Source organism: Passer montanus, unplaced genomic scaffold (assembly GCF_014805655.1).
Source record: "Passer montanus isolate IOZ18808 unplaced genomic scaffold, ASM1480565v1 scaffold58, whole genome shotgun sequence".
NCBI lineage: Eukaryota > Metazoa > Chordata > Aves > Passeriformes > Passeridae > Passer > Passer montanus.
Genome location: NW_024370816.1, coordinates 1,433,627 through 1,452,533, shown reverse-complemented (window position 1 = coordinate 1,452,533; position 18,907 = coordinate 1,433,627). Strand labels below are relative to the sequence as shown.

Below are 18,907 nucleotides of genomic sequence, written 5' to 3'. Positions count from 1 at the left end.
TTACAAACTCTATGGAATTTAACATTGAGATTTTCTTTTCCTGAGGTTGAATGAATAAAATATCTTAAGGTCTCCATAGTATATCTGTTCTTCCTGTGTGACAGATAGGGAAATGCTGTAAATAACTATGTATGTTCATTGTTTTAGGAACTGATAGGTTTATATGAACAAGTAAAAAATTATCTTACCTTGCAGACATATATCTCCAAATCAGCCAAGGCAAAATCCAGTAGAATTTGTCCTATGGAAATAAAACAAGATTTACATTAAAAGTTTATCTGATAACTTGTTGAATAGTTTAAGTTTTAAATTGACTATAATAGTCCTCTGTAGGAAACTGACTATCTAGTATAAATGTAGATGGGTTTAGTTTTCCCTTATGTATCAGAAGGTCATGAGGAAGGATGTCTCCCAGTAGATTTCTTTGCTGTCTCAAACCATTAATCTAAGACCAGTGGAAAAATTAGTAAAATGTATGTTAGAAAGAAATCCTGCAGCTTTATTTTAGAATAATGGAAAAAGTTATCTTTAACACAATTTATATAATCTTCCAGCAGTAGCCAGAGATCCAAATCAGTCAGCTGTCAAGACTGATGACATCCCTCTAAAGCTGAAATGGCAAGAGCTTTTATAAGATCTAAGTTGGGTGTTTTGAGCACAACTTAGAAGACACAGCAATCAATATTTATGATATAAGTATATACAATGTGAAGTGTGTATTGAAATTATTTTAACTGTTTGGTTTCATAAAGTGTCAGGTTAAAAATATTATGGCCTTTAAAAAAGAAAATTGTAAGAAAAGCAGAGAGAATATGTCGGTGTTGGGTAAGCATGTAATGGGCCATCAGATTAATTTTACATGATGCAATTATTAAATATGTATAGTATGTAATATGCAATCTCATTATATAGGAATATGTTTCTTAAATATGAAACTGATGTATCTGCTGCATTATTAAAGGATACTCATATATTGAAGTAAAGTGCAGTAAGTGGTATTTAGGCAACAAACCATAGCAGTAGGTGCCAATTAAGTGCTGTTGAAGGATAGATGGCATTTTCTCCCTGTTTGTCAACAGCATTTATTCAAAGGTGTAGTTACAGAAGTTGTACCACCTCACCCTCTTTTTATTGATGCTGACCTGAAAATTAATTTGATTCCTGGGATTCTGGGGTAAGGGAGGCTTTATTTTGCCGTATCAGCTGTCACAAGAACCCTATCATCAGAAAGAAATTTAAGGAAAAGGAGACTTTCTAAAATCTATTATGTAGTATCAACTTCTTAATTTCTACTGTGCCTGGGTGAACATGAGCAGTTTATTCCCTTCCTTTTCGTGGCAGCTCTTTTACATTTGGGCAGGTAACATCTCTCAGGCCCTTTGTTCCCCAAACATTTTCTTCTTTCCAAACACCCTCCATTTCATGGCTTTCTTGACAGGTTGTGCTGGAAACTGGACCCAGGATTCCAGCTGACCTTGTCAAGGTTGTGGGGTGTTTTGTGAGCAAGAGCCTGCAGGTGACCCATGTGTGTGTCAGCTGCCTGTCCTGCAGTGACATTGCATGTTCAGGTGGTGACAATCTCTAACCTCACATCGTGCCTGCTGACCAGCAATTGACTTATGTGTTCTCTCCTCCAGTGCAAAAGGTTAATACAGACTTTTTTCTGACTCTCTTCTCCGTCATATGAAGATTAATTTGGAACTGATTATACCATATGTTGCTGAAACAGGCTTTGGTGGAAAATACCCTGCACTTGAGTTCCCTTCTTAAGGGCACTCTGTGAGGTAATAAACATTTGTAAAAGCTTCCTGGTCTATTACAGAGACAGAATTGTGTAAATCCTACTGGTATGTTTCTGAAGCATTGTCTTGCCAAGACAGCCAATTAACTTTGAAGCATGGACTGAAAAAAATGGTTGGAGTGAATTACAGGACTCTGCCAGGTTACATCCTATTACATAAAAGGGAAACAATGAAATGGACAGAAGGTTGATGGAAAGAAAATTCACTTCACAATTATAAACGTTTTACTTTTTTGTTTGGTTTTTTTTTTTTCCTTACCCCTGTTCTTAATTTCCCTGCTCCCCAAAGCAAAACCAAACCATATCTTGGTGCTTAGAATTCACTGTAAAGACAGCTGTGTGTATGTGAGGTTAAAAATAATGTTGAGTCTGCCTATAGAAAGGTTGTAAATTAATGTAGTTCAGTATATCATTTTGTCAGGGAAGTCTCATAACTTCTGTGTTGATGAATTCTTTATGGTAAGATGTATCTTAATGTAGATAGATAATTGCAAAGGATGAACTTATTCCAACTGCTGCTTTTAGCTTTTCTCTAGCACCAGGAAGAAATACAAAGAACACTTAACTTATGCAGTTGGGAAATAAATAGCATGGTAATACTGAAGTTGATAAAGAAGTATGTATAGATGCTACCAAAGAACTGCTGGAGAGAAGCAAATCCTGATTCTCAAAGTATGATGCATATGTATGAAAGTTCTTATTATTGCGGGCCAAAGCTTTGGGGGGAAAAAGCTCCAATCCTCCTAAAGTACTATGTACTTTCGACAACAGCAGCAAAAACACTCTTATGCCTCTAAGCACTGAGGGACAACTGATCTGGTTTTCCCAGAGCATTGGGAAACTGAGAGCTTATGTAACAGGCTGCATGTACCTTGGTATTATTGGCTTTTACTGCTTGTGGGAGAAGGATAATACAGCCTTGCTTGTTCCAACAGGATCTAATGTCCTAATGCCTTAAAACATTTATGCTCTTATCATATCTATGGCTGTAGTGTCAATTAATTTAGGTTCCTTTTCTTAAACAACTTTAAACTTTCCTTTACTTCCTTTAGAGAAGGCAGTACCTTTCTGATTATTGTAGCCTGCCTTTTTCCAGCTAAGGTGGGATCTTCCATTTCTGTGGGCTTTATTTCTCTTTTTACCCTACCAAATTCAGAGGGGGAACTAATTACTCCTGTCATTCATCATTTTCCCCAAAATTTTGCTTTCTCTTTAACCCTGATCAGTGATGAGTTTTCCTTCCAGGCCACTGGTAAAAATAGTAAGAGATGATGAACTGATAACTCATTCATGTGGTGTTTCTTGAAAAATTCACCAATTCATTGCTGATTCTATGCTCAGGGCTGCACTATAAATCAGTTTAATGTATCCAGCATTAAGAAGTCTCTTTAATCAGAATGTATTAGTATCAAGTTAGATGCCTTACAATTATTATAAGTCTTGCACTTTTCACTTATATGTGAATTTAGAGAGTGGCTTATATTCTGTTAGTTCAGGTTTAAATTGGCATGTGTTCATTTATCATACATAAATCAAGCTGCTTGTTGACTCTGAAATTATTTTACATGAGATCAGAAGAAGGATTTGGGGCATTAAAATTATTTGTACTGTCTGTTGACTCTCAAAAAAAAATCCGTTATTTCATGTCTTCTAATCTTTTGGAATGTCCCCAGTGTTCTTAGACTTATTGGAAGAATAGCTCAATGTGTACAGATTACTCCTCTTTAATCCTTTTATAGTTTAAAAGCATGGCATTTTTTTCTTTCCTGTTTGCTCCAGACTGGGATGAAGATTTAGTCTAAGCATGAAATTGGCAGACTTGAAGAAATCCAAAGACTATCAAAAATTAATATATTTTCTAGAAGACTGGATTAGAACTCCCTTTTAAAAAAGGGAAATACACGACTAGTGTCAGCTTGTAGGTCAGTATGTTAACTCCTAACAAAACTGAGATATTTCTCTGTAGGCCAGTATTTCCCACCCTGTCCTCAGTCACCAAAGAAAGGAGCTACAAGCTGGCTTTTTAAGGCTGAAACTTTGCACAGCAGCACAAAAGCCTGTCAGCACTAGGTAGTTTAAAAAGGTGCTGTGTTTAATGGTATAACTGCATGTCTCTCCTGCCATTTACATCACTTTTTCCCTGTATGAAGAAGCTCGTCATTTGTATTTACTTTTGACTAATGTAAGCTGCCATCTTGATGACTAAATTAAGGATAAATCATGCAAGACTGCTTTCATATTATTCTAAAATATATTCTATTTTGACCATATTGTCACTTTTGTTGTCGTGTCCAAATCATAGTCTTCTAAATGGTTCTTTGCAGTTTCTATAATCTGGAAAAATACCGATCATTCTTCCACTACAACCACTGACTAATTTTTTCTTTCAGTTTTCCTGATGGCATATACTGCTGATTTTTCATTCCTTGCATTGCTTCTGTACCCTTCCCAAATATTATTTGAAAATAATTTAAAATATGATCTGAATTTGCAAGTTTAATCCTAGTTCAATGACATTTTGGTTTTGTCTTTTGTTCCACTTAGGGATGACCCATATCTCTTCAGCTGGTTATTTATTTTACAAATTCTTTCTTGTTCAAGTTCTTACAAGCATGTTGGGGATAGCTGCTGGACTAGAGGAGAGTGAGCCAAATTCACTCCTTTGCCAAAGGGAAGGCTGAAGTGCAGACCAAATAGCTGTGGACTCTGATGAGCTTCCTTCCTGAGCCAGCACAACTGAAAATAGTTCAAGGAGGCCTTCAGGATGTAGGTCTGAGAGAAAAATGTGAGAGATTAGAGGGTCTAGGAGAGGAACTGGATCATCAAGGGGACTTAGAGTGATGGCTGGGTGAGGGAGGAAGGAAGTTTCTCCAGAGGCTGGAGCTCAGAGTTCATCAATTCACAAAGCACTGCTGATACAGAGCAACTTAACTTCTTCCCACTCTGCACCTTCCTGTTACTAACAGATAATCACAGCCAACTGCTTGGAGGTGTTTCCCCAAAGTGCTTCTGTTATTCTGTCAAAAGGACATCATCAATCTGTGACAATCCCAATAAAGCAGAGACTTCCAGATCTGTGTGTAGGCATGATGTGATAAAGCCTTATTGCTGGGAATATCTTCTTCCAGAATGGGGATAATTTTTTTTTCTCTCACAGTATAACTCCCACCACTCCTCCTCTTCTTCTTGCAAGAGCATCGGGATACATGGTGCTTTACAGATTAAAACAATACACTGTTAATTTGTTGGCAACAAGATATGCCATTATCTCCTACTTTTTTGTCATAATTTCTGGGAGCAAAATAATGGATTGATATTGGAGCAGGAAAATACTGCAAAAAAGTATGGGAATAATAATTGAACTTTTTATATTATGACATTACATTCTTTATCAGTAATTAGAAGAGAATTTAACTTTTTTCAGCCAGTCTCTTGTTGAAATACCAGAATGTAACAGCAACTTTTAGTGTTGGATCAGGGCAACAGAGGAATGAAAAGGTCATAATATATATACATAAAATACAAAGAGCTGAACAAGACTTGTTAAGCAAATTAAGAAAGTTTGTAATGGTTGATTTTTCTATAAAACTGATCTGTTTAAAAACCCAATTTTTAATACTAATATTAGTATCTATAGAAAGGGAATTGAGGTTATTATGTATATATTTAACTGTGCATGAACAAAAGTTAAAAAAAATTACTGGCAGTGCCAAACACTGGAAAGCTAGGAAAAACCAAAGTGGCATCTTCATTTGCAGTCTTGGAACTCTGGCAAAAGCATGACGTTAGTCTCTAAGTGTGACAACCTGTCTTGTTCATATCTCAAAGGAATAATGCTGTTTGAATGACTGACTCATTCCTATTAAGGCCTGTTGCAAACATCATTTGTTGTGTGTGTTCAAAGCCACTCTGACATCTCATTTCTATAGATATATTGGTGTGTAAATGTGGGTATGTAAACAAACATGAGAGTTACTGAGCCAGATCTACAAGAAGGGAAATAAGACATCTAGAATGTAAAGTTAGGATGAAGATAGCATTCAAAATAACTTCTATAGTCAGTCATTGATAAAGATCCCATTGCCAAAAGAATCTGTAGTTTATGTAAAGAGAATCCCAGTATAGTCAGTTAGGGATTAATTCAAAAGTCATTGCAAAGGTCATGTTAATCAATGATAGAAGTATTTTAAAGAGTACCCAAGTAAAAAGTTTGAAGAATCACTATTACCATGCCTTTTCTTTATTTTGCACCATTTCATCATTGTGGCTTTCAGGTAGTGTGGTATTCACATTCTCTGAACAGAGACATAATTCTCTCTCCCAGGATTTTTCCTGGGGAAGGCAGTGAGAAGCTCAGAGAAGAAGAGAAAACAATTCTTATCTCTGCTCATTGTGCCTGTTGTTTGGCACATGTGGAATGTGTTATGGAGATTTGTTAATTGGACACTGTGAGGGTTGGTTGGATTGATTGGCCAGTTGGGTCAAAGCTGTGTCGTGACTGTCTCCAGGCAGTCACAGGTTTTCAGTAGCATCTCTTTGGCATAGTATCTCTTTACTATTGTTATAATACAGTATTAGTGTAATATAATATAGCTTAATTTAATTTGCTTTGGTTTGGATTTGATGATGCCTTTTAAACTATCCAAATGGTGTAGCAAGTATTACACCATACACTCTTTGATGGCTATTATTTGTTTTGCATCCAAGTGCAAAGAGGATGAATGGGAAGAGTTCCAGACACAACACAAAACGTGGGTACTAATGTGAATATTCTTAACAGTTTATCCTAATAGTTTTTGTATTTGTCCTTTTTCTTTGCAGCAATGTGAACATATAAAATTGTCTTTCTGAAGTGAAACTTTATTTGAGGATCACAGGTGCACGTGTGATTGTTCTCCATCAATAACTATAGGATTGTGAAGTAGTTCTTCACTCATGGGATACCCCAGGTCTATACCCACACCTTTAGTCTGTCTTGGGTTATAAAATAATGAATTAAATCAATGTATCCACTGTAGCTGTGTTATATACACAGAGTACACATTATTTACTGGAAGCTAAAATACCACAGAGCCATTTATTCAGGGAGAAACCATGTATACATTCTCCTGTAGGCTTGACATTCCTCTAGCCTGGGTTCATTCTTGGGCCTTTATAGTACCGCTTGTCTTGCTTGATGTGTGTCCATAAGTATCCAACACAACTTGAAATAATCATAATTTGGAATACGTCTAAAAATAGTAATTGTTCTTTGTCTAAGTATGAATAATTAACATTTCTAAGCAAACCCTAAATTATCTAAACTATGTTTTGAAGTACAGTTTAAAATATTGACAAATTTTCATGTTTAATATTAATGTTCTGCATGGTCTTTCATATCTATAATGCGTACTGTAAGAATTTTCATTGGCAAAAGTGGTTACTGATTTGGGCTTGTCATATGTCTGGATGAGCAGGTAGATACTGAAATATATCTTACCTGTTAGCTGTGACCAGTAATACATGTCCTGTGATATTTCTTCTACAGTGAGAAGTGCATACCAGCTTTTCTAATAGTGCCCATTCCATCTTGTCCTATCACAGTATTGATTTTTTTCTTTTTCAAATACTACAGATTGACTTGCCTATGCTGACAGCCAGCTTTTTATGTTTGATAAAATTTTCCTTTGGGTATTTTAGGTAACATAAGTTACAGATACTGGCTGCAATTCTGAAATAACACACTTGAAGCCAATGATTTTAAACTGATTGCTGAAATGTCCCATAGTGTGTCTCACATGTAGTTCAGCCAAGTTTCTCAGTAATCGTCCTTTCCCATTTACGAATTATGGGATTTCGGAGTTTGGATGCTTAAAAAGAAAGAACAGATGTCAGGCAATTTCTAATTTTAATGAGAAAGAGGTTTGGAAAAAACCCAAACAAACCACACACATGAAACACAGAGCAAAATAAGGCATTTAGAAATTAAGAAAAAAAATGGAAAACAACAATTTCTACTTTGCTTTACTCAGTCCAGTCAGAAAAACCATCAATTAAGTCCTTGCAGCAGTACCTCTCCAGAGATTTTGGCCTGGCTTGATGTCATTCCTCAATGCTTATACCAGTTTCTTTTCCACTTCATCAAAAAAACCCTGTTTTCAGTTCCTCCAAATGTTCAGCAGCCAAACTGCCCAGCAGAGATTTTTGTTCAGTGGTTTTACTCTTTTGGCCGATGAAACAATGCTGAGAATCAATGGAACTGCCTGAATCTTGCACGGGGCCTGCACTGATCCTTGCGTGGCACTGTGGGTGCTATTCATGTTTACTGCTGGTGGTCTCTGAATCCATTGTTTAATGAGAGCTATAAAATACTTCCCAGCTCCTCCCCTCCATTCATCTTCCCTCTTCTTTCCAATTAACAAGGTGAGGTTCATGTATGGGGCTCACTGCTTTTGCCAAAGGAAAGATTTCATCTTGTGCAGGGCTTGTGTGGTTTCTGGACAGCAGGCAATGACATATCTTGTGCTTGTAGCACAAGGTTTCAAATAATACTGTTGGTGTTTATTGGAATTCTTGTAAGCAAAGAAAATACTTACAATCTGGTTATTGCCATCTTAAGTAATTATCTGGAAAATAAAAGCACAGGAGTTAGCAGTTTTCCCATTTCTGCCTTGTGATTTTCTCTTCAGCTGGTTTTCAGTTTTGTTTCATTTATCACCATGCTCTTTTACTCAGCTTGCCTTGGTTGGGGATAATAGGGGGAGGGATATTTTGCCTAAGAAAATGGTTGTTTACTATAATGTGAATAGGTTACTGCTGCAGCTGACTTCACTGTTTCAAGACCTACTAATTATGCAACACGTCCTGGAATAATAACATTATAAACCAAAAATGCATGAGGAATGAGAACACAATCATGTGGTTTATTGTTTTAATCTTTAAAAAGACTTATGAACTGGTAGTTATTTCATTGCCAAAAAGAGGTGGTGGAAGGACACTTACCAATTCATTTCCATGTCCTGAAAAGTGGTGGTTCACAAACAGATACTTGTGAAGGAAGAGAATGAACACTGTTTTACATTGCTCACCAGTTAACTAAGAGGTAGCCTCTAGTTCACAGTGGTTTCCTGTTCTATCTTAATTCTTGGGGTAAAACGTTTCAATATTTTCTGTGCATAGGCTATGACCTAATTTCCCATTTCAATTTTCAAAAGAAAGTTTTCTTTAAGCAATTATACCTCCTGAAGATGGTGTCATATCAATAACCACTTTAAATGCCTTTACCAAAGTAACTTTCAGGAAAAGCTTTAGTTACTATGTCATCAACCTTCCCATTTCTGTGAAACACTGATAGAAAGACAATCCACTGTTTTATTAGTTTGCTGCTTGAATTCCAGATTTTTTTTTTTTAAAGTAGTGATAGCTGGCAATTGCAATCCTTCTTGTAGGTATGCTGTCCTCAGAACAACCCTTCTCTGGGTACCAATCTGCTCCTGTTGGTCTGCAGCAGTTCCTGATGCAGACAGAGCCTGGGTATGACCCCGTGCTTAGCAGAAGCTTATGGAGACTATTGCCAGATGTCCTGCAAAAATCTGCTGCAGTAGATGAAGTGGACATCCTCGGGTCCAAGTAATCTATTAAAAAGGATTATTGGTACAGCATGATCTCTATGAGGGCACACAGATTGCTCTTTCTTAGGAATAAAGTGTATTCTTTAGTACAGTTGCTTTGAACAATGAAAAAACAAATCTTCAAGTTTACAGTAAGGCAACTGTTTTACACCTGTGTGTGCATATATAAGAGTCTTTCTCTGAAGAACCCATACTCTACTTTAGAGGTTCAAGATCTGTCTGTCCTAAAGTTTGGAGGTTAGTCCAGATTAACCAAACAAGTGGAAGCACTTTTGAATATGTTTATTGAAACCCCCATGAAGTACCTTTCCTACTTCTGCTATAACGCCACTGTAGGCCATACCCTTGTTTAGCAGCCACTTTTGTGGCTGGCCTGTCCTAATCCTTTAATAAGTAGATGAAAAAATGTTGGTCAGCTGTCTGATTTAGTAATGCTATTAGTCAGCAGCTTGTCACTTGCAAGGTTTTACTACATTAACAGCATAGAGAAACAGATTTCTTGTGATCAGTATAATTTTGTGTGTCTGTTTTAATTATTTTAAACTGCTGATAGAGTTCATTTAAAGTAGGAGACTAGGAAATTTCTTTTGACCTTGGCTGTTAGTTTAGCAGTAAATTTTTGTCCAGGTCAATTTCCCTCTCATGTCTTACTGTGCTGTGTTATGGTCTGTAAATGTGGTATTCCTAAAAACCATTGAAGAAAAGGTCAAACACCTCCTATCCTTAATGTAATTGCCATTACAGTAGTGATGACCTTATTTCTTTGCCCTTGTATAGGTAATAAAGAAACAGCAAGGAAATTATCAGGAGTCTGTTCATATGCAAATGCAGGCAGATTTCCTATTATGTTCTCATGTAAAAATTCAAACTAGTTTTCTTCTTTTTGAAGATAGCATGTTGAAATGAACATACATGTTTTGATTTCTTAAGCCAATATTTTTCTAGATTACCAAAGAAAGTTAAGACTAACAAAGAGTCTCATGTTTAAAATAGATTTTTGTGTATCAGGAATTTAGCAAAAACCACAGAAGCTTTTCAAAGGTTCTTCAGCAACAGTTTTGTAAAAATACAGTGATATTTGACATATGACAGAATGAAGCTGTCCCTAGGTCATGGATGCTTACATGTCAGAGGCATTAGCTTCAATACTGCATTTTTTTTCCTGTACCTAAGGTGCTGTATAATGCACATTTCCTCCATACATTATAAAAATACAAATTTGGACCAAGAAGGATGGTAACTCTCAAAAACCAAGATAGTTTTTTGCAACAAGACACCCCAAATATCTTGTTTATAACTGAAGTTGTTCTTAAAATGCCTTCCTGGAGAATTTAAGTCTGTATTTCCAGTTTTATATTGTGACAAGTGTCTCACACAAATTCCAGCTGGGAGGCACATTTCCTGAGGAAGCTGAGTAGAATGCAGCAGTTAAAAACATACCCTGGCAGGCCAGTCCCAGAACTGATTTCCAGCTGAAGATTTCCATTGATAATTTGGCCTCACTTTGATCCTCATTTAGTTTGAGAAATGAGGGAAGAACCACAGATAATTTCATCTCCTCTCTTGTGGAAAAGCAGTATTTTTTGTTTGCCTTTTTTACTAACACAATGATATTGAGAGTTCAGTTTCTGAAACTGATTAATTTAACAAACCAGTATATTGTACTATTCATCACTGCAATTAAAGCATTAGTACTGTATATGCTGAAAAGCTCATTATTACAATTCAGTTAATCAGAAAACAAGGCTGTAGATTTGTTAAATGTTGAGAATTATGTGAAATATAATGCCCCGAATTACTTTAGGGTATTTTTAGTAAATTATTATTGTAATATCAAATTTATTGCATGCCTTTTATCAAATAGGTACTTTACATTCATTCAAGTCTTTAAAACTTCTAAGGATTGTGAGGTAAAGGGTGAGTAACTAAGTAGTTTGATTAAAAAAAAAAAAGCAAAACTGAAATGCAGGTAAGTTAGAAAGCATGTGATATCAGTTACCTGGGCTAAAAGAGCTGCCATTCAGAACTGGCTGTCAATATTTAACTGTCAAAGAGATGAACTAGAAGTGTGTGCTGTAAAGTTTCAGAAGTCTGCTCTGACCCCAGACTGAGCCGTGGCTCAGGGGGCTTTGTCAGTGGGGCTTGCAGGATGCTGGGGCTCAGTGCCAGGCTTCACGCACTGGAGAAGACATCCCTGTTTCCTTTCTCAGTCTCCTCTCCATAGATTAATGCCTCAGCCCTACACATTCATTTTATTTTGGGACCTCTGCCTCTTTTTCTCTTTGCTGACCTTCCCCTCTTACGTACTTCTGTTCAATAGAACCCGACCTGTCACCCAACCCTGAACTCTTCACCCCAAATTCTGTAGAAATCTGCCTTGTCTTGCCACTGCTCCTGCTTGTCCATGAGGAAGTGGTAGTTCTCCAGCACTCCTAAGGCTGGGTTCCTTCAGCAGATGTTCTGAGATGAATATGCTTTGATGCTTCCTGGTGATAGCTGCCTCTGCAGGTGTTAGCTGAGCTGCCAGAGAAGTTAAACCGGTGGTTTTAATGTCATTCCTATGCAGGAATGAGTGAGTCAGGAAGAGGGAACTACTTTTTTGTGATGTATGGATAAGACAAAGCCTTGTTTTTCTTTTTCCCACTCCTGTGTTCTTCAAAGAGTAGTGGAGCTTGCTGTGAAAATAAGAAATTCAGATGATATTTATACAATTACTGCTTGTTCTTGGTTTGAACCAGCATAAAAGCAAGGAGACAATGCAGATAAGTAATTTTTGTAAGAAGTTTTTGAGTTGTTTTATCTGGACAGGATTTGACAATATGTTCTAAGAAAATCCTGAATTATCTGCAAAAACAAAGACCTCTGGGACATTTGAGGCTCTTGCTGTTTACTTGTTGAAATGTGTATAACTGTCTTACAATCATACTGTGTTACTTTCTTACTTTAGTTTAAACTATCTAACTACCAGTATCTATCTTCAAAACTTGGAGTACTTAGCATAAAGACGCTGAAGTGCTTTTGTGGTTCTTTCCATTAGGCACTTGATTCTCCCAGGAAATAAGACCAGGCAACTTGCAATTGCTAAGTATATGTAAAAAATTCAAAGTAGGTCATGTGAAACTCTAAAATAAGACAAAATTCAAATGATGTGATGACCACCATTTGCTGATTCTTGATTCCAGTGTGTGTTGTGCAGGTACTTTGTTTCACTATGTCCTGGAGTAGGTCAAAATCTCTCTTGGTTACGTCATCCAGAAGATCTGGGAATCTCTGTTAAGTATTTAGTTAGGATTGAGTTAGTTAGATCAAATTATGAAGCTCCCTAACAAGCATAATGAGGAAATCTTAGGTCAAGCTTATAAGTGCTATCAAAACACTTAACACAGCCAATATCTGTACCTGAGAAATTGTTTTAATAGAAGTGAATTATGTTCCCTGTGTCAGATGTGTATAGTCAGCCCAACAATGATTTCTTAATATATATGTTCATATACTAGGTTACTAAATTTAAAAAGTTACCAAATAGAGAAGGCTATAAAAATACTGAAAACAAAAACCATTCTTTCTGCGTTGCAGAACCTGTCTCAGGGTGCTTAGCATGACTCAGTAATGCCTGCTCTTGCTGAGTAAGCATCCTATGAGAGTCAAGCCCTTGTTCTTCGTGGCAATGCAGCAAGGAGGTAATTCAGCATGATCATTCCTTGCAGGACAAGACTAACTAGACAGCTGGCCTTATTTTAGGGTTGTGCTAAGTATAAGTGCTGTGTGAGGCTAGAGAAGAATTGCATCCAAAAATCATCAAACAGAGCAGAACTGGCTACTTCAGACTGCTCCATTTTGTTCATTGAAATATATTAGAACTTGTTTCCTTTTTAGTATCAAAGTTGTTTTCATTTTGTTGTAAAAATGATGGTAAAATGAAGCAATAGCTTTGAAATTTGTAATAGAGTTATCACCTATTGGTTCTGCTTATTAATTCCTCCCTCACCTCCTGCAGTATTTAGGCGTTGGCCTATACTTTCCCTGAGCTGGAATTCTGTGATTTTTAATTGAGGCTTGGTGTTTAGATGCTATCTCCCTATGCTAGCAGATTCATTTGAGCCTTGGATTATCTGGGTTTCTGGGAAAGGGGCCTGGAGGCTTAAGCCAGCCAGCCTCCTCCAGCTGTCGTTCACAGAACCTGCAAAGAGCTGGGTGCACAGATGTGGGTTAGACTGCTGTGTAAGGAGAGCTCTGGGCACAGCTTTCCTGTGTGTTTAAGCCCATACTCACCTGCTATTACTCTCTTTTAACATGGATATGAGCAACTCTTGTTTTACCTTTTCTCCTAAAGTATGTGTCCTACAGTGATTATTTCATCTATATTCTTGATAATTAGAGTCATTTTTGTGAAGCCCTTGGAATTACTGGTTTTTTTTACTGGAATGTGAAAAGTACCTGGATCCAAAGCTCTGTCTTCAGAAGGCAGAAGAAGTTGATTGCGTGCTAACTACTAATGCAAGGGAGATATAAAAATTCTCCCAGCTAAATGTAAAGAGTTGTTCTCATGTGTTCTTTGCTCAAGTGCCTGATCCTGTTGAGGCAAAATCCTTAGTGTAGGGAAATTTTATTACAAGAAAAATCTCCAGGAAAGAGTGAATTCATTATTTATTTTTATTTAGCATGAGGGTATCAGTTATATCCTCTGGTTTTTTTCTTCCCCTTTCTTCAAGTACTGTAGTGGGAAGTGGATTTGTCTATATTTTTCCTAAAGAGGGAGTTCAAAAGGTAACTCCTGATCTGAGTATCATTTAATAGAATATAGGAAATATCCTTAGTAGCAGGTGGCAGTGTAGGAACTGCCTGTAATTTCTTGTGTTTATCCATTAGTATCTGTGTGTACAGTATCATATACACCTTTTCCTTAGTATACTTTTTAATGAAGTTGTTTTCAGTTCTTCAATGGAAGTGAAGAAAGCTCTGTAATCAAATGTTAAGCAGACAGGAAAGCATTAGCAGCCATGCTCAGAATAATTTTTTCTTCTGCAGTTCAGTAAGCTTCTTATTGAACTATTTAGCAGTAGAATGAAAAGCTGTGGAACCTACATTACAGGGCAGAAACTAACCAGTAATTACATGAGATTGTTAAGATTAGTAAGTTAAAACTCTTGTGTTCTTTGCAGGCTGTAGCTGGGGAAGACAAAAGCACATTTGTGTCTTAAAAAATAAAATGCCTCTAAGAATCTAGCATTTTGTATTTTTTTAATATATTTTTGTGTTCTATTTAAGGCTTTATTACTTTGCACCATTGTAGTGAAGCAATCAAAGGAAAAAATGGTTTTTAGAATTGGCTTAAAACAAATCTCTGCGTAACACTTATGGGAAAAGTGTATTATTTCCTGTATTGTTCAATGCTGCTGTGTTGATCTTGACTTTTTAAAAATATATTTCTCTAATGGCTTTGTATAATTTTATGTTACCGTGTGGGGGGTTTTAAAATTATTTCTCTAAAATAATTTTTCTTTTTTGGAACTGTACATTTTTATTTATGCCTTGCGGCAATTCTGGATGTGGGAGGTATGTGACAGCATGAAAATCCTGCCTGGCTTTTTTAGGCTGTGTATCTGAATGGTGCCACCTCAGAGGAAATACCAAAATTTAATATACTGTCTTCATCCCAGTTGTCAGCTGCTCCTGGGCACTTCTTTCAGGCATTGTGTCCAGTTTTGTCTGGAGAAAGAAGATGTTGCTGAGCGGCTGCTCCCACTTTCTGCCCAGGTCAAAGTGGTTTCTGGTTCTCCCTCAGATAGAAAATGTTGCTTCCTTGCATAATTCACTCATAACTGTAGGTCTGACTAGCAAAAGTGAACTCTCCCTCTTGATTTTTTTTTTAGCTGTACCTAAAATAGGCTGCTCAGTGAGAGGCAAAAAAAAAATCAGAACATTATTACTATCAACACAATTTCTTAAAACTTGGGATTTTTTACAGAACTTCAGCAGTTATGTCAGCAAAACCTGTATTTGGAAGAGTAGCATGCTATTTTTATAGTGCAGTTTTTAGTTTACTCTTTCTTATTGAGCACATGAATGAAGATATGTAAAAGAATGCAGCTTGTCTGCTCTTCCCAGAATAAATGGAAGAAAACCAGTAGGGCTGTATGTGCAATTAAATAGTTTTCTTGTTCTTTTTGTAACTCCTTTTAAAAAAACCCATCAAACAAGCCAAACTAAACAAGCAGCTATTTTAGAGATAAGTTATCCTACGTGTTTAATTGATTGCTTGCAATTTTCCAGGGCAATAAATGCATATATGTTACTAGTTTTAAATATTTTCATTAGTAAAAAACTATTTATAAAATTAAAAGTTTGGCTTTTGCTAGCTAAAAAAGTGGCAATTCACTGTTTGTTTCTCAGGATAACATTCATTCTTCTTTTCATTATTTTCTGATTTTTAAGTCTTCTGAATGTCCTGCCTGGATTATAAAGAAAATAACTTGGAGTCACTTTTGAGACTGAAGATGCTTGTATTTGATTGCTTGTATGCAAGCAATAAAGACTGTGACATGGATCTAGGCAGTGTAGGTAAAAGTTTATTACACTTAGTTTTGATAGTACAAATTATTATCTAAGGTCATTCTTCCCTCTGTTTGTTTAAGTAGTTTGCACTTCATTAATGATTCACTAGAAGCATTGAAAATGCGACTCAGTTAACTAATTGTAAATAATTTACTTTTTATAATGTATTTATAATGTATTGAGCATATTGTCAGTTCTAGCAACACTTCAGTGGCTTTCTCTCTCCACTGGCAATCCACTTCATAGGATTTTCCAGAGAGAAACACTTCAAGTTTTCCAGAGAAGCTGATGATCCAGCGTGGGAGGTGAAGGCTACCGATTTCCCTCTGGGGAGTTCGTGGGGGTTTTTCTTGCAGGCTGGTCTCAGAGCACAGGTGTAGTAGCCAGGCCACTACTCATGGACAAACAGCTGGGCAAGAAGATGCTGCTTTCACACCTCTGGGAGCTTCCTTGGTTGTCAGACCTCACATGGAAGGCGGTGTCCTTCCCACAGGCTGGAAAGAATCCCCTTGTGCAGCAGGCAGCCTGAGCATTTCAGCATCAGCCTCGATGACTCCTAGCAGTAGTACTCTCTATGAGGCCACTCTTATATGTGACTGGAAAACACATTTCTGTGCATTACATCCTGTTAAAAAGCAAATCCAGCAATTTCTTGCTGTTTTAATGTCTCATTTTTATTTTGGGGGAGGTTCTGAAAACAGTCTGAAAATAGCACAAGGTTTTAACATTTAACATACATTTAACATACATTCAGCCTAGGCAAGATGTGGCAAGGAAAGATTATTAGAGCAGTGACCCCATGTGTCAGAGATGATCCGAATCTTCTCTTTGCTGTGTGTTACACATGCTAAACTACCTTTCACCAATCTGCTGGGAGCTCCTACCAGAGCTGCGTGGCTTTGTATGGCTGTCCCAGGCTCTGCAATCCCCCACAAGGATTTTGGGGGCTGTACTCACAGTTTGTGTGGTACTTGATTTGGACCTCGCTCTGCTCTGCACGCTGGGCTGCAGGCTCCTCGTGAGGCTGCACACAGGCAGTGCCCTTTTCCTTCTGAAATACTTTGAGTGGCAAGATTCAGCTGCCCAGCACTTTCCTTCTTCACCTAGGAGCTTGTATCAGTGTTTGTCCATAAAGGTCTGTAGATAAGCTCCTAAGACAAAAATGCCAGTGGAAGGAGTTTATTCAAACTGAGTGCATCAGTGGTGGCAGCAGTGAGGAGGTGCTGACTCCTTGTCCAGCTGTGCTGCTGCTGCTGGGAGCAGAGATGGACTCTGTGGCACACAGGGCTCTCAGGCCATACCCAAGCTTGTCCCAGGAAGGTGTCCTGTCAGCTTCAGTTTTGTGAATATCTTATGAGTATAGTTTGCCTTTTTTGTGAAACAAAGGAAATTAACTACTTTTAAAAAAGCAGTAGGTGCTGCTGCCTGCTTCTGAGGTCAGCATGATCACTTTCATTGGTGACACAAACACTAAGAGCAGCACAGAGTCTGGATCTGTTCTTTTTCTTGCTGGGAATTCTGGAACAAGTGATGTGCATGAACTACCTTAACTGTGATGATTAGATAGCAGATTGCTGTGTGACTCATGTTGTTCATTGCTGTTACCATGGCTGTTACAGCTACCTTGTGAGATGTTTATATGGATATCTTTTATAGTATTGAAGTGTTGGTGTTAACAAGTATTGGGGATCTTTGTTTGCATTGTGAGCTGTGTTTAAAGACAGTGTTTTAAAAATACTGTCTTTGGAAATTGTTCTGATCCATGGGAAATCTTGCTTAATACTTAGAAAGCTGTTTCTGTTTTTCTTATCATGAAGCAGAAGGAAATGTGTTTAGCTGTAGGCATTGCCTCTAAAAGCCACCATCATTTTGTTATTCAGTCACAAGAATCTAATGTAAATCCTAGTTATTATCCTTTTTTTTTGTTATTCTGTTGGGCTTGGTGGGGGGATTCTTAGCTTATTTTGAACTATTACAAACTGTGAAATAGCCATCATCTTTCAATATATAACGCCAGAAGAAATGTACCTCCTCTTTTATACAGAAGATATATTATTTTAAACCTAGTTGAATACATATAGCTGTGGCACCTACATTACATCTGCATAACATAACTAGTTTACTAGAAGAAAAAGAGATGTTTTTCTATCATTTTGTTGGGTTTTAGTAAAGATTAGAATAATCATGCCTTCTTCCTGGATTAGGACTTTAACTATAGATGAACTTCCACATATTAATGCAGCGTTTTCATGATGATGAAGATTGTTTAGCAATCCCCAAGTTTCAGCTTTTATTTCCAGTACAAATAACATTGCTCAGACAGGGGGGTTTGGTTTTACTATGGTGACAAATTTAAAAGATCTCTTTAGCTGTTAAAAGTGATGTGATGTTTGAATCATTCATTAAACTTGCTTATTCTGTTCACTTTTATTTCTTTAAGTTTGGTGTTATTTTTTTTTACAGAAGTTATTTTAATTTACAATTTAATTTGTGTTCCCAAGTCTGTTATATTTGTCTTCATTTGCTTTTTATTTAAAACTGACAAGCAGTCAGCATTCACAGTTTTGGTCTTTCCATGTGTGTGGCTGTTCAGAAGCAGTACATAAGAAAGAGCTGTTGATTTGCATACTAATCAGGTGCTGGTGTTTGTCACTGTAGAGTGCTCACATGGCCATGATCGACACCCTGATGATGGCTTACACCGTGGAGATGATCAGCGTGGAGAAAGTCATCGCCTGCACTCAGCAGTACTCAACCTTCTTCCAAGCTACAGAGGTACCCTATGACATTGAGGATGCTGTCATGTACTGGATAAACAAGGTATGAGTGCTGGAAAAGCGAGCTGGGGTTTTCTTTGTTATCTGTATGATTCAATTAGAGATGAGAGGCTAGGATGTGTATTTGTGTTTGTAGGTGTATCAGGGCTGTTCTGATACAGACT

At 37.1% G+C, this 18,907-nt stretch overlaps 1 protein-coding gene across 4 annotated transcripts in view; it reads left to right on the top strand.

The window, feature by feature from the left end:
* The window catches only part of CAMSAP2 (calmodulin regulated spectrin associated protein family member 2), an 81,205-nt gene that overhangs the window by 21,289 nt on the left and 41,009 nt on the right, over positions 1–18,907 (top strand). For all 4 annotated transcript variants that reach the window (XM_039726229.1, XM_039726227.1, XM_039726230.1 and 1 more), the window contains exon 3: positions 18,625–18,786. In XM_039726229.1, coding sequence (XP_039582163.1) covers positions 18,625–18,786 — 162 coding nt within the window. The remainder of the gene's footprint in view (positions 1–18,624; positions 18,787–18,907) is intronic.